General features: G+C 43.9%; 2 protein-coding genes across 5 annotated transcripts in view; one reads left to right on the top strand and one right to left on the bottom strand.

The window, feature by feature from the left end:
• The window catches only part of HSPBAP1 (HSPB1 associated protein 1), a 38,888-nt gene extending 26,653 nt beyond the window's left edge, over positions 1-12,235 (bottom strand). For 2 of the 4 annotated variants that reach the window (XM_075093037.1, XM_075093038.1), the window contains exon 1: positions 11,493-12,235. In XM_075093037.1, the coding sequence (XP_074949138.1) occupies positions 11,493-11,529 (37 nt within the window). In that variant the 5' untranslated portion in view covers positions 11,530-12,235. Of the gene's footprint in view, positions 1-3,425; positions 3,491-11,164; positions 11,361-11,492 lie in introns of those variants that run through there. The other 2 variants (XM_075093039.1, XM_075093040.1) reach the window with 2 other exon arrangements.
• The window catches only part of SLC49A4 (solute carrier family 49 member 4), a 67,683-nt gene continuing 65,834 nt past the window's right edge, over positions 11,958-13,806 (top strand). The window contains exon 1 of the mRNA XM_075093042.1: positions 11,958-12,452. Coding sequence (XP_074949143.1) covers positions 12,086-12,452 — 367 coding nt within the window. The 5' untranslated portion in view covers positions 11,958-12,085. The remainder of the gene's footprint in view (positions 12,453-13,806) is intronic.

The raw sequence follows: 13,806 nt of genomic DNA, 5'->3' as shown, positions 1-13,806 counted from the left end.
TGACTTCTAGCAGCTCATTTAAAATGAACAAACCAATTCACTCGCTCTATTTAGGGGTCAAATTATGGTCTGGCAAGCACGATGGGTTAAATAAATACATGACAAGAAAATTCCCTAACTTTGCCTTTCGCTCCTCCCTGTGTGTGGGTGTTGGGACAGGTAGTGGAGAACCAGCCAGTCCCGCACCAGGCAGCCCAGCACTACCAGCAGGGAGAAACACAGAAGATGACCCACCAGGACCAAAGTCACCAAGGAAGGTTCTTCAGGATTTTTTCAAACATAACAGTTTATTTTAAACATATGAATGCTGAAGTGCAAATGGCAGGAATAAGAGGAGCTCTGTGTGTGCTGTATGCCAAATCTCTTTGGAAACTTTTCTGATCCCCCTTCTTTCGGCAGGGTTTACACTCCAGTATAGCTGTACTTTCTTAGTTTTCTAAATTAAACTGCTGTCTTCACACAGAGTCAGTGGAAGGTGTTAGGGCTGGGGTCTCCTACAGTCAAGGGGTCCGTTCTCTCACAGACTTCCAGGGAGACTGAATCACTCTTTCCTTCCACTCCTCATGAAAGCTCCAGCTTGACACTTTAAAACTAAAGACCTCCAATATTTTATCTTCATGGCATGTAAAATTTTTAAATGGCTTCCCTTTCTTAAGGCAGATGACAGGAGGGGTTTGGGTTTTGGTTTGCTTTCCACATTTCCTCTCATATGCAGAGCAACACTTGACAGGATGGTGTTGCTGTGACACTGAGATGTCTACGACACTTAGGCCTTTAGTCTCATGCTCCAGCAACTTGCACAACCAGGACATAAGGAGGTCTCACGACGACCGTATGTCTCACCATATGGTCTTCACTACCCCCGGAGGGAGGCTCTGGGGGTTTCCAAGCAATAGGTTAGTATACCTAGAGGGAGCAAGTCCAGCAAAGGCAGAAATACCATCTGCAGACACAACGGCACACGCTGGTGCAGCTACCAGGAGCTGGCTGCGAGGCATGGCAAGAGGCTAAAGCTCAGCATGGTTTTTTGCATTGCTGCTGTTCAAAGGCTAAAGGCAAGACTCAGTCCAGACCTGAACACTCCCAGAGGGATTTATAAAACTTCTGTCTCTAACAGGTGCAATTATAATATTTTACAGAAGTGGCTTTCATGATGTGGGAGCTGGCTGGCCTTACATACCTTACAGATTTTCTAACTCATAAAAATGAAATTATTCCTGCTTAGCCTAAGTTATTCACTGTATGGCTGTCTTTTTGACTACTCAATTGTTTTTGTTTTAAGGGCAATACATTTACTTGTTTTAAAGGATATAAATCCAAAGAAATGCAAGCAATGTGTGGCACTTTTTGGGAGGATTTTGTAAAGCTGAGTTTTATTGCAAAAGCTTCAGGTTTACCCTGAAACTTCAGTCAATGGTTCAGATGTGCTACAAAAGCAGAAATTTTACTATGAGAGAGGGGAAGGCCATCAAAGCCAACTGTTGATTTTGTGCAGCTTTCTAATGTGATTTCCACACGCATATTGTGCTTTTGAAAGGTGTGGTTTTAACCACAGTGAATATACAGTGGGAAGTGCAAAGCTCAAGCTACTGGGAGAGTTTGTATCAATGCCAAACAAAAAACCACAATTAGACTAAATAGCCTCTCCTCTACTGAACGTTAGCTGGAGGTTTTTGTCATGTCACCACTCTTTATTCAGTTGCAAACCTATTTCCCTATAAAACTTAGAAACAATGAAAGGGGACAGTCTAAGTAATGCTAATAATTCCTATCTTCAAACAGTATTAAAATCATTGTTGAATGACTATATATCTTTTCCTGATATAATCACACACAATACATGTGACATAATCTCCAGTGAAGTTTGAAACATTTTAGAAAATTTAAAACATTAGATAAATGAACATTAGGGTTTTTTTCAAAGACAAATGGGGATTCTTGCGAAGAAACTTTAAGTGTCTTGATTCGGTTTTATGTATTCCTTGGTGAGAACAGCAGTCAGCTAACCATAATTCTTTCCCCATAATATTTGTCATGCATAGCTAAATGCCTGTTAGAGAAAAGACACACAATAAAAGGTAAATATCATATACTACATCAAATAGATATGATAATTTGGTGCACTTTGCTCATGACCAACAGAAATTTCTGATGGAATTATATGCTATAGGAACGGTAAAAAGTAATTAAGAGATATATCTGAAGATAACTCTTGAAAGAGACATCAGCAGAAAAATTTGTAATTTAAAATAACACTAATATTTTCCTCAGTGTTATCATAGCTTCACAAAGACCTCATAAGCTGGGCTCTTGCTTCTCAGTATTTCCTAAGCTGAAATTGATGGTAATTGATTCCTAGGCAAAGCCTGAGGTTGTATAGCCTATATAAGGGCATACAGTTTGGACATGGATGTGTGTAAGTACAAGGTGTATAAATAAAATGCATTGCAATGAAACAAAACATCCATGTCACATCATGGGCATTAGGTATCAAATTCCTAAGGGAAGATCAGGTAGCAGGAGAGAACAGAAATGCGTATTCCCTTTGAAAAGAAAAACTCTGCTGGAGTCTTCATTTTCTCAGTTGTACTCTGATCCAAAAGAGAGAAGGAATACTGTTAAATTAGTTCTTTCCATCAGGCTCAACAAATGATGTGGCTTCACAGTATAAAAGGAAGCAGGAATAATCTGTCTCATGTTTTGACTTTACACAAGGCATGTATAGAATCCAACCAGGAACTGAAAAACTGAACCAAGTTTTAGCTCAAGTTTTGTAACTGTGACAGCTTCTATAATTGGTGAAAAACGTAGGTGTTCTTTAGAAAGGTAACATATTGTGAAATAGAGATCTTCCAATTAAAAAAAATAAAGCTCTCCAGTCATTTTTACATGAAGTGTTGTCAAATATGAAGACTTATCCAGGCTTCAGCACTGAGGGCAGGTAAAAGAAAAGCAATGAATTGGCTAAGTGCTTTCCAGTAGACTTTATGCTTCTAAGAGAGGAAATAATTTAATGTTTCTAACAGTTTTTCTGAACAACTGAGTGGGGTTTGGGAATAAAGAGTTCAGCACAGCAGGCAGTCTGACAAAAAGTGGACTTGATCAAAGCTGTTCAGAAGTTAAATGTACTGTCATTCATTTAAAATAATTTAGCAAATTAGAAGAGTTCATTAGTGTGTCGTAGTTGGCTTCTGCCAAAACACCCTGCTGCTTAAATATGAGATTTAATTGAGAGGTATTCAAATTATTTTCTAAAAGAGGGAGTACAAGGAAATCCTGGTAACATATAAGCATCATCAAACCGTTTTTCTGTAATGCTTCATTATCCTTATTTCTTACAGAAATTATTAAAAATTAAAAGAACAATTTGACATTTTGAATACATTAATACAGAGCTGCCAGGTCACTCAAAAAAGTCAACTAACCTCCAAAATCTTAACCATCCAACAACCAGGAGTGGGAAAAGAGAAGGTAGAGGGGAGGATGGGGAAACTCCCCAAACCAAACAGAAGTGACTTTGTTTGGAGGTCAGACTTAATGATTTCACAGTACATTAACTCTGTAAATTAAAAAGCAACTTTAAATAATCTGCATGTGATTACAATGTTATGCACTATAATCAGCCCACTCTGGGCAAACAGAATGCACCTAAATATACACGAGTGGCTTTCAGGATATACCGCATGAACATCTAGGTATTACTTCCTGACCAGTTATTGCTGTTACTATTATTTTTGACTCCAGGAATGTCAATACTGCAGATGCAGCATAGCTGGGGGGCATCTAACCTAGTTTTGCATAGACATTTTGGCTACTGAAGGATAGTTAGCAGTTGCATGGAGCCTCTCAGGATAGAACGGTCAAACGCATCTCTGCACTGGGAAGACTGGCACCTGAAGCTTACTCTGGTAGCCTGAAGTCAACACACACTTCCTCCATGTCCGCTACAGTGAAAGGAAAAAGAAGAGGCCAAAAGAGGAATTTGTATTTGCACTCACTTTCCAGTCCTGCTGCAGCAGGGCTGAGCATCTTACAGTTTTTCCTAGAGTAAGTCTGAGTCGCTCAGGACATAAGAGCATGGGCTATACCCTCAAACCTCAAACTGTCCTGACAAAGAAAAGGAAATAGCTGCCAGACTTCTTAGGGGTGGATTAAGAGCCCAGAACAAAGAACTGTGAGGGACTTCCTGCCTCTGCTCTAACTGACAGTATATAATCTCAAGCATACATTTATGAAATTCCTTCCTAAATCCCCCAGGGCTCTTCTAGAAAGCTGTTTCTGAAACCTGGCCAGCTTCTGTCTGTTGCCTCTTCTCCTGTCCTGTAGTGTACTTTTCAAAAGCAGTCATGTTGGTTTTCAGCTAACTGAATGCTGAATGCCCTCAGCTCCTCTGGTCTCCTCTAGTAGAAGAAATGCTTTCCTTTCCCTGTTATTACACCTCCCACAGCTCCTGCCTGCACCTTCTGTCATTTGAGATACCCCCTTCCCCTCCCACCCCCCGCAAAACCAGGAAAAACAGGATATGTACAACTGACAGAAGCCATACTAAATGTATTTCCAGTGAACTTTGTATATTTCTTATTGGCAAAATTGCTGAAAGCAAAGTGAAACACAATGAAACGGCAGCACTTGTTGGATAAATGGCATTTCACCTTCTTTTTGAAGGAAAGCCTATGGTCTTTGACCAAAACCTTCCATCAGGTATATATCCATATATCCTACCCACCAGGATATATGAGAGTTTCTCCAAAGGAGAGACTATTCTTCCTTAAGCTAGGGCTGCTACAGTTCCACTCTTCTGCCTGTTTAGGGTGTAAATTACACCCCCCTGCTGCTGAGGAAATCTAGTAGCAAAGCCATTTCTTCCCAAAACCCCACCAGCACTGACACACATTTCTCATAACATTTCCTAATGGATGGGAAACTTAATACAAAACACAATACTAATATAACATTATGATTGAAAGTAAAGTAACTGGCACATCAGGGAACTAACATCTATATTTCTAAGAAAAAAATAATTTTTTCATGTTATAAGTAAAGTTTATTTCTATTTCTTTTTCTATTGCATGTTAGCAATAAATATGATTGCACTACTCAAACTGATGAATGCATTGTATAAAATTCACTGTCAGAAACTGTAACGGTTTATGACTATCATTGTCCTACCCTGCAAACTTGACTGACTAGAACCTCAAAATGACAGCAGCGAAAGAATCTAAATCTTCTAAAATACACCGTTTTCCCATAAGCTAATTGCAGTAAATAGTCAATAACAGTAAACAGTATTCTAAAGATATGCTTTTCCCATAAGCCATTGTAATAAATAGTCAATAATACAACTGAGCCTTTTGATTTTGATCCACAAAGGGGTTACGATAGAAGAATACAAGACTTTGTTCATTACTATAATAAATAGGATACAAATTATGATTAATGACTGAGTCAATTAGAGGTATAATTGTCAGAATGAAATTATACTTTAAAAGAATACAAGAAGTATTTTTGAATTACATACATTATTGAACTGAAAGAAACCAGGCAGCCACCACATGAACCTCAAGAACAGTTTCTGAAGAGCACAATAACCAACGTGCACAATCAGGGTATTAGATTCAGGGATTGCCATTATTATAGAATATTAAACAAAAAGCATGGCTATTATTCCATCTGTTTACATCATTCCATTTTTTTCAGCATGGGTAGAACAAGCAGAAGTGAGCTTAACCTTTGTTTCAAGTTGCTATTTCTCTTTATAAAGGTTCTTATGCAGCAACATGAAATTTGTGAAAAATGTTAACAGTGTATGTTTTGAGTCTTGGGGTTCATACGTACGTATGAATGTAAAATCTTGCTTTGACGTAATGCAGAGCTAAGGATGCATTTGACCTAATACAGCTCACCAAAATGTGAACTACCAAGCTCTAATTTAATTTTCAACATTAACATTTCATTAATGTTAATTCTGTTTTTTAATATAAGCATAAAAGAAACTCTGTTTTTACTGAAAAAGAACAGCATTGTTACATGGAAGCTTCTCTTTCACAACTTTATAATATAACAAGCTGCTGCTATTGGTGTCAATATATCTTTACCATCTTCCCTCTGGAGATTTTCATTCTCTTTTCTCTTTCAAGTAACAACTGCCTGCAAAGTTTCTTTATCTGTAAACACCAAGAGCTAAATATCAGAAAAGATCAAGGACTCTGTAGGCCCAGATCTCCACTCAGATGCACATGAACTCTTGTTCTAAGCAGCTGCACCTGCTTTTCTGGGGACTGAAGGTGACCTTTAATTTTAGAAGAAACCATGACAGCGCTGCCGCTTTGAATTTTGGAAGCTTCTTGCGGTGTGCAAAATATACCAAAACTCAGTGTTTGTCAACCTATTAGTATATGTAGGAAAGTCCTTTCAGTAGAGGAGTTTCAATACTTTCAGATTTCTTTCGAATATTAATGTCACTATGTCAACCACTGACTAATTCAATATTAGTATTAGAAGTAATGTCTTATATATCCAATCTTAAAAAGCACATGGCATAAATTTAAGATAACCCCCTGAACATCAGCAAAACAATAAAATTGCAAAAGGTTAAGTTGCACTTTTATACCAAGACTTCCAAACTGCCTTACCGTCGCTCTTGTTGAAATACTCCAATAGAAAATGAAATTTCGTGCTACCATATCTACTCCCAAGAATCTCATTGTGTCTGTGATCAAAAAGCATAGAATAACTTATTCTTAAATCATATATGCCCCTGTTCAGAAAAGCATGGACACAGAAATAATCAATTTAGACTCTTCTTTCTATACAGAATTACATGATAGTCACATTTCCAAATAGACAAACAATATTTTGTGAGCATTATGTCTTCAATATGGACCTGATTCCAAACACCTAGCCAGACAATCAGGTCTTCAGGAGACTCATTTGGAGAGCACACACCATACCTGTTGGATGACAGCCAAGCGTGACTAGCCAGACCAACAGAAATAAACTCCCTAACGCCTACATCATTAATTATATCAGAGCAATAATAAAGTTACTCCCTGCTGCTTCAATATAAGACAATAGGAGAACAATGACAAAGCCTGATCAGAAATGAGAAACACATTCTCCAGTGATACAGTGGACAGACCAGTATCAGAACAATATGATTACCTCTTCTTGCTGGCATTGGAGACAATGGTCAGAGACTCTGCCTACACTGAGGCAGTCCTAGCCCAAGGAGACAGGTGGAGATTTTCACCCTGTGTTCCCAACTGACGCCTTACATCCTCATGTGACTCAGTTCATTTCCACCATTCTCAGGTTTTCGGGAAGACAGGAAATGATCAGTCTTTGACACTGGATTTCCCTAACACAACTTCAGGATGTAAAATACCCTATTGATGTTGTTTGCAGTTACTTGCACATGGCAGCCCTGAATAAAATGAAAGAACATAGGGACCATGGTCTGCTGAGGTTGGAGCTCCAACATAACGTCTCTAAAACACGTAAGGCACTAAGCCTGAAGGCTGCCTAAGTGAGGTAGGGAAGTAGCCATCAAAATGAGCTTGGATGAAAGACATCATGCAGCTTCTATCTCCTCCTGAAAGGAGATACATGTTCATCATTAAGCAGGTGATGAATGGCAGAACAAGCAGAAATGGAGTACAAAATGCTTTAAATGTCCCCAAAGCCCAAATCAGGTGTGACTTTTGCACATCCTTTTGAGAGCTACAGTAAAGAACCTACAGCGTGGTCTACAGAGAACCTGGTGAGATGTGAGAACACTGGCCAACCACAAAGGCAGACTCCACAAGAGAAAGAAGCTACCCCACGCCTTACTAAAGGACCTTGCATTGGGCTCTGGCTCACCACAAACCTAGAACCATCTCCACCACAATGGTCACTTTGCAGTGTGGATATACACAGCCTGCAATCAAAAGGTATAAATTAATGCCCACTGGATAACACTGATATTTGAATTTAAGTATAAAACTGTTTCATAGGCTGAAGTTATGTCTGTATTTTCATTTACTGTTGACACTGGAAAAAAGGAACGACTGTAAAACCTTTTTCCTCCTGAAGTACAAAGAAATCACAGTATGATGTTTGAGCTGGAAGTCTACCTACCTCTCAATAAAAAAGGTGAGAAAAGATGCTGAAAGGTACAGAATACACAGACTGTAAGGTACCCAAACCAAGCCCAAAACAGAGCAGATCCTGAACAACCTGTTCCTAAGTAACTAAAAGGAAAGGGATGTCAAAACTCGATGAGGGAAGAATGGGATTTGCTCACACCTCACAGGCTCACCTTCAAAGGTGGAGTTCAAGATAGGGGGTCTAAAGAAGAGAACCATTACAGCTCCCTGCTACACTAGTGCTGTTTATGGCAGCTCTGAAACTACATTGTCACAATGCCAGCTAAAGTCTAGAAGTTGAGAGAAGTCCCTGGAAAGCAGGCCTCTTTTGGATGCTAGAAGGAATATTCAGAATTGGCTAAATGCCGCTTCTGAACCTATGAATGAATTTTGGGTCCTGCCCATTTTGTGCCAAAACACTTCTGGCCTTTGTAGGGTATGCAATCAATTGCTACTTGTCAGATTGCAATTTATGAATTGTTAAGTACAAGACTGTACACATAATGTTCGGAGTTGTGGGAGAGAAGCGTAAGAAACAAGGGGATGCTGAAGTTCCTCGAACCTCTCTGAAGAAAGTCATGTGGAGAGCAGATCCTTCAAACACCTGATGACTGGACAGAGCAAATGGCACTCCCTAATGCACTAGGAACTGGGGGTTGCACCATGGAGGGGATACCCTCCTGGACTGCCCAGCTCAACCATTACATGATAGATGTGTTTAAGCTGAATTAGACTCTCCAGATGCCTCAAGGTTATAACAAACTTGTCAAAGCCTTCTGTTTGTCTTAATAAGCCAGACTTAAATCACCACAGTCTAGGTGCCAACTCATAAGCAGATCAGCCAGGCCCGCCTCAGGGATGGTATGAGCATTTGGCAGCAAAACTAGCTTTGGCCATATAATTTCTATCCATCACCACTAGTTTATCAGAGCTCCAGGCCACCAACTCCTAAGCGGAATTCCAGAAGGCTTTAGGCCAGAGAGAGGTACATAGGTGTGAATACAGAGACACAACCACCTTGAGAGTTTTTAGGTTTGAAATGGAAGCACTTACGCTATCGTGGTTGGGCAATTAGTAACTGGATGGGCTTCTGTATCACAGTTTTGGATCTAGGCGCTGTTAAGTCTGTGCAAGTCCTGCTACAGGCATGTAAGTTCTGGGCTAGGAGACACAGTAACATTTCTACTTGTCTGAATATATGTGCACTTCATCTGATAATATTAAAAACTCTTTAGCTACAGTATAATGAGGTTAAAGCAAGAAAAGATTTCCCCACCCCAAATATTACAAATGTCAGTAATGAGAACAGTAAAAATGTCACCACACGGAGAAAAGAGTGAAATTAGCATATTTAGAGAAGTATTATACCCATGAGTGAAATAATGCAATCAGCTAGCTGCAAGATAAAGCTAATTTGGTTTCCAACAGTTTATCAACAATGCACTGCTCCTTTACATTAACAAATTTAAATGGTACCATATCCTGCAAACAAGAATAATTCACACAGAATATTACACTGTGTTAATTAAAAAGCTGGAATAGAAAGGTCAGGCCATGACTGAAAGATGTGCATATGGGTTGTGAAGCTATGAAAAGATGGAGTGATTTCAAATCAAGCAATTAAAATAAATTATTTAAATCATTATTAAGTCAATAAAAAACCCTAGATTTTCTGAGCTTATTTTGACAGCTCCTTTCTTTTGTTGCTGTTTCTCAGATATTTCTCTTTCTTGCTGACCCACGCAAGGGTCAAAATATCTTTAAACCCACCATATTATGAGGTGGCTTGGATAAGTTATCAGAGTTATCCTACTAATATTTAAATATTCATTTTATTATGCAGGAAGAGGCAAGTTTTGTAGTAAAAGGACACTGCAAATCCCCACTTGCCTTATTTCTGGATGGGTTTCGGGCTGCTAGAACAACCAAGAAATCTGCACAATTACTACAGTTAACTGAACTATTTCACAGAGAAATATTCTTTAACTTTGTTTACTTTTGCAAATGACAGCACTTTGTCTTTGGCACAATGCCACCAAATCAATTATGTTATCGTAGTAGGACAGCCATTGTAAATTGAAAGAACATTTTGGCATGGGCTAAACTATGCTGAGGTGGTTATATATGAAAAAGACCTAGTAAAGCAGGGAATTAATCTTACTTGGAGACCCAAAGCACTACTGGAAGATGACAGGTCATGATCAGATCTGAATCTCATCCAGTATTTTTACTGTGTTTTATTTTTGTCACTACAATTGTACACCGCAAGCTCAAATCTTACTTTGTTACTATCTGTATGTCCCCGTTATTTAACTGTGCATGAATTTTATTTTTCCTGGGGAATTTCCTGAACTTTTCTAGACAAAATCTCATTTTCTTTTTGATCATAGTCCTGCTGATTTCAGATGGTATAAACTTCCTTTTTGCACCTTCAGTGCAACTTCTAATTTTAACCTCAGTCCAGCAAACAGAGCTGTCTGGGCTAAACAAAATGCAGCGTCGCACGTTTTGGGAAGAATTTCATGGGAGTGTGTTGTTTTGGCTGCAAAACCGTGATGGGCACCACGTGTGAAATTCAGCTGTATGCTGCCCAGCACATCAACGGAGTTACGACGCTGACACCGGATCTAAAACAGGCCCGCGTGGATCCCGCTGCTCAGCTCTCCCCCATTAAGCACACAGGCATTTATCAAGCCAACTTCCAGACTTTGTGACATAATGCCTAAGCAAGCCAAACTGAAACAGCTCATTTTTTCAGGGAAGATGAAGCGTTGTGCTGCATACGAGCCATTAATTTTACGACAAGTACAGATGGTAGATATACAGATATGTACTCACGCAACCTAATGGAATGACTATATACTTCAATCTGTTTAAATGATAAGGGTTTCTAATGAGCTTACTGTAGCCCACATGACGGTATATTCATCCGAACTCTTAAAATGGATTTCAGTGCCGGCTGTAACTAAATCCTACCACTTCCCCCCGCAATTCGGGCCAGGACTGGCTCGTACCCGCCTTAACACAAAACAACTTACTCCTCCCGTTGAAAGGAGGGATACCCTCCGTGAATTTCCCCGCACGAAGGCACCCCGGCGGGCTGAGGGGCCACCCTAGCGCTGCCCCCCGCGGCGGCACCGGCCCCACCCCCGAGCGGGACGTTTCCGGAGAGGAGCTGAAGGAGAGGGATGGCGGCCCCGCTCCAGCCGGCTCTTCGCCCCCCGTTCCCGCCCGCGGCCTGCAGACGAGCCGGGCCCGGGCCTCGCCGCGCAGCCGGGCCGCGCTAGGCCGTAGGGCGGCGGGGCCGGGCGCGGGCGGCGCCCCCGCGGCTAGGTGGGCGCGGAGCGGAGCGGCGGGGGCACCTACCCGGCGCGGGCGGGCAGCGGCTCTGCGCCCCGGCCATGCTCCTCCGGCTCTCCCCGCGGGGCGGCTCCGACGGGCTCCCCTCGGCGCCGCCCTCACTAACGGCAGGGGGAGCCCGGCCCGGGGCACGCCCGGCTTGCTGCACCCTGACGGGCGGGGCGGGGCGGAGCAGAGCGGCGGGGGCGGCGTGCGGCCGGAGCTGACCGCGGCCCCGGGGCGGGGGCTCCCCCCGTCCTCGCCAGTGACACCCTGCAGGCCGCCCCGCTCCTGCCCCGTGACCCGAGTCCCCACTCCCCGCGGGGTGGCAGCCCGCGGGCTCCCCCGCCCCGCGGGGCCGCGGCCGCCCGTCGGCACGGCTCACTCCCCGCGGGCGGCGGGCCCGGCTCCCTCCCCACCGCCGCTTCCCTCCTCCCCTCGCCGGCGGAGGAAGGAGGCGGCGGCCGCCGGCCCTCCCCGACCGCGCATGCGGCTGTGCCGGGCCGTGGCGGCTGTGCCGGGCCAGGGCAGCGCCGCCGCGCTCGGGGGTTGAAGTGCGTGTGTCCCTTCCATCGGCCCCAGCCCCTCCTTCCCGGCGGGCCCTGTCAGCGCCCTCGCAGATGGGCTTAGGCTGGAGCAGCGCGGAGGAGCGGCAGCCCCTCCTGCCGCCGCCACAGCAGCAGCAACGGCGGCGGCCGCAGGCGCGGGGGCCCGCGGGGGGCCCGGCGGTGCCGGCGGCGGTGCCGGTGCCCGTGCGGCGGCTGGCGCCCTTGGCGGGCCGCGTCTACGGGCGGCGGTGGCTGGTGCTGCTGCTCTTCTCGCTGCTGGGCTTCGCGCAGGGCCTGGTGTGGAACAGCTGGGGCCCCATCCAGAACTCGGCCCGCCTGGCCTTTGGTTTCAGCAGCTGGGACATCGCCCTCCTCGTTTTCTGGGGGCCCATCGGCTTCGCGCCTTGCTTCTTCTTCATGTGGCTCATGGACAAGAAGGGTGAGCGGGGCCGGGGGCGGCCGGGCCGGCGGGTCGGGGCTCCCCGCTCCACCCCTGCGGCGTCCCCCGGGCCAGGCGGGGATGCCGTGGCCGTGGCCCGTCGAGGCCGCGGTGAGGGGCGGCGTGGGGGCGGTGAGGCCGGGGAGGGGGCGCCGCTGCCTGTTGCGCCCGGACCAGTGGCCTCGGTCTTAAAAGGGGATGACTAATACTTCAGAGGCATCATGAGTGCTATTTTCAGTACGCCGCTCAAATGGGTGCATCAAAGGCCGTTCCCAGGGAAGGTGCTTAAGCTGCTCTTTAAGTTAAGAGGAATTATGGCATCTTCAGTCGTGGCTGAGGTGTGGGTCTGGAAATGCGCTTCCTTCTGGCATTGCCATGTGGGTGTTTGCCTGGAGATGGTCATGTTTGCTGGCAGTTGGCTGTGATCCAAATGTTTGGATCAGGTAACATCAGTGCTCAGGGCAGCCACTGCGTCTTGAAAGAAATACTTCTTTAAAAACCAGACTGGACATGAGGTCGCTGGTTTGCTTTTGGTTGTGCTAGGGAGATGCAAAGACAGCAAATGTAAAGCAGAAGCTGTACTTCGGCGTTTCAGAAGACAAGCACAAGGAAGAGTTTCCTAATTTGTGTTCAGGCCGTTGCTTCTCGGTAGGAAACTTATGAAAATGGAGTTTGTCTTTGGAGAACTTCTCTGGGGCCTGTGCAGTTCATCTGCGGTCACCCTGGGGACTGCTCCGGCGAGGGCAGGTACCTCTGTTTGCAGATTTGAGCTCTTGGGCCTAAATCCACAGAGTCGTTCGGTCTTCTAATTCCTGCTTAAACAGGCCTCTAAACAGAAGATAGCAGCCTACATACACTTGTGGATCCTAATGTTAAGTGCTACTCATTCCATTTATTTAGGAATTAATAAGCTCATTTGTGGGGAGAGAAGGGGGGAAAGTAAAGGTAGGCAGGGAGAAGAGTTAGAGCTGAGAAGGCCTGTGTCTCAAAATTGGAATTGCTTTTCCTAAACGGAAGAGGCGTTGGGGAAATAAAACATGCTGGGCTGAACATACGTTCTCCAAATGAGTCCATGGTGTCTCTACAGCCAGTCTCCTTTCAAGTAATGTAGACGTAAGTCAACAATGTCTGTCTAGACTGCTGTATAATAGTGTTGTTAATTATCTTCAATTTAAAGTAAGTTATTTTATTTTGTACAGTGAAGGCAACGACTCTGCTCCTGGTATGAAGGAAATAAAGCTAAACTTGAACCTGTGCTTGTAGAACTCAATCTTTATTTTTGTTTCTTCATTTTCCACAAAGTTGATTCTGAGTGATGCAAAAAAAATACTGGGAAAGTTTTGAAGCAACTCAT

This window comes from Phalacrocorax aristotelis, chromosome 5 (genome assembly GCF_949628215.1).
Source record: "Phalacrocorax aristotelis chromosome 5, bGulAri2.1, whole genome shotgun sequence".
NCBI lineage: Eukaryota > Metazoa > Chordata > Aves > Suliformes > Phalacrocoracidae > Phalacrocorax > Phalacrocorax aristotelis.
This window is presented reverse-complemented; position numbering and strand designations above follow the sequence as displayed.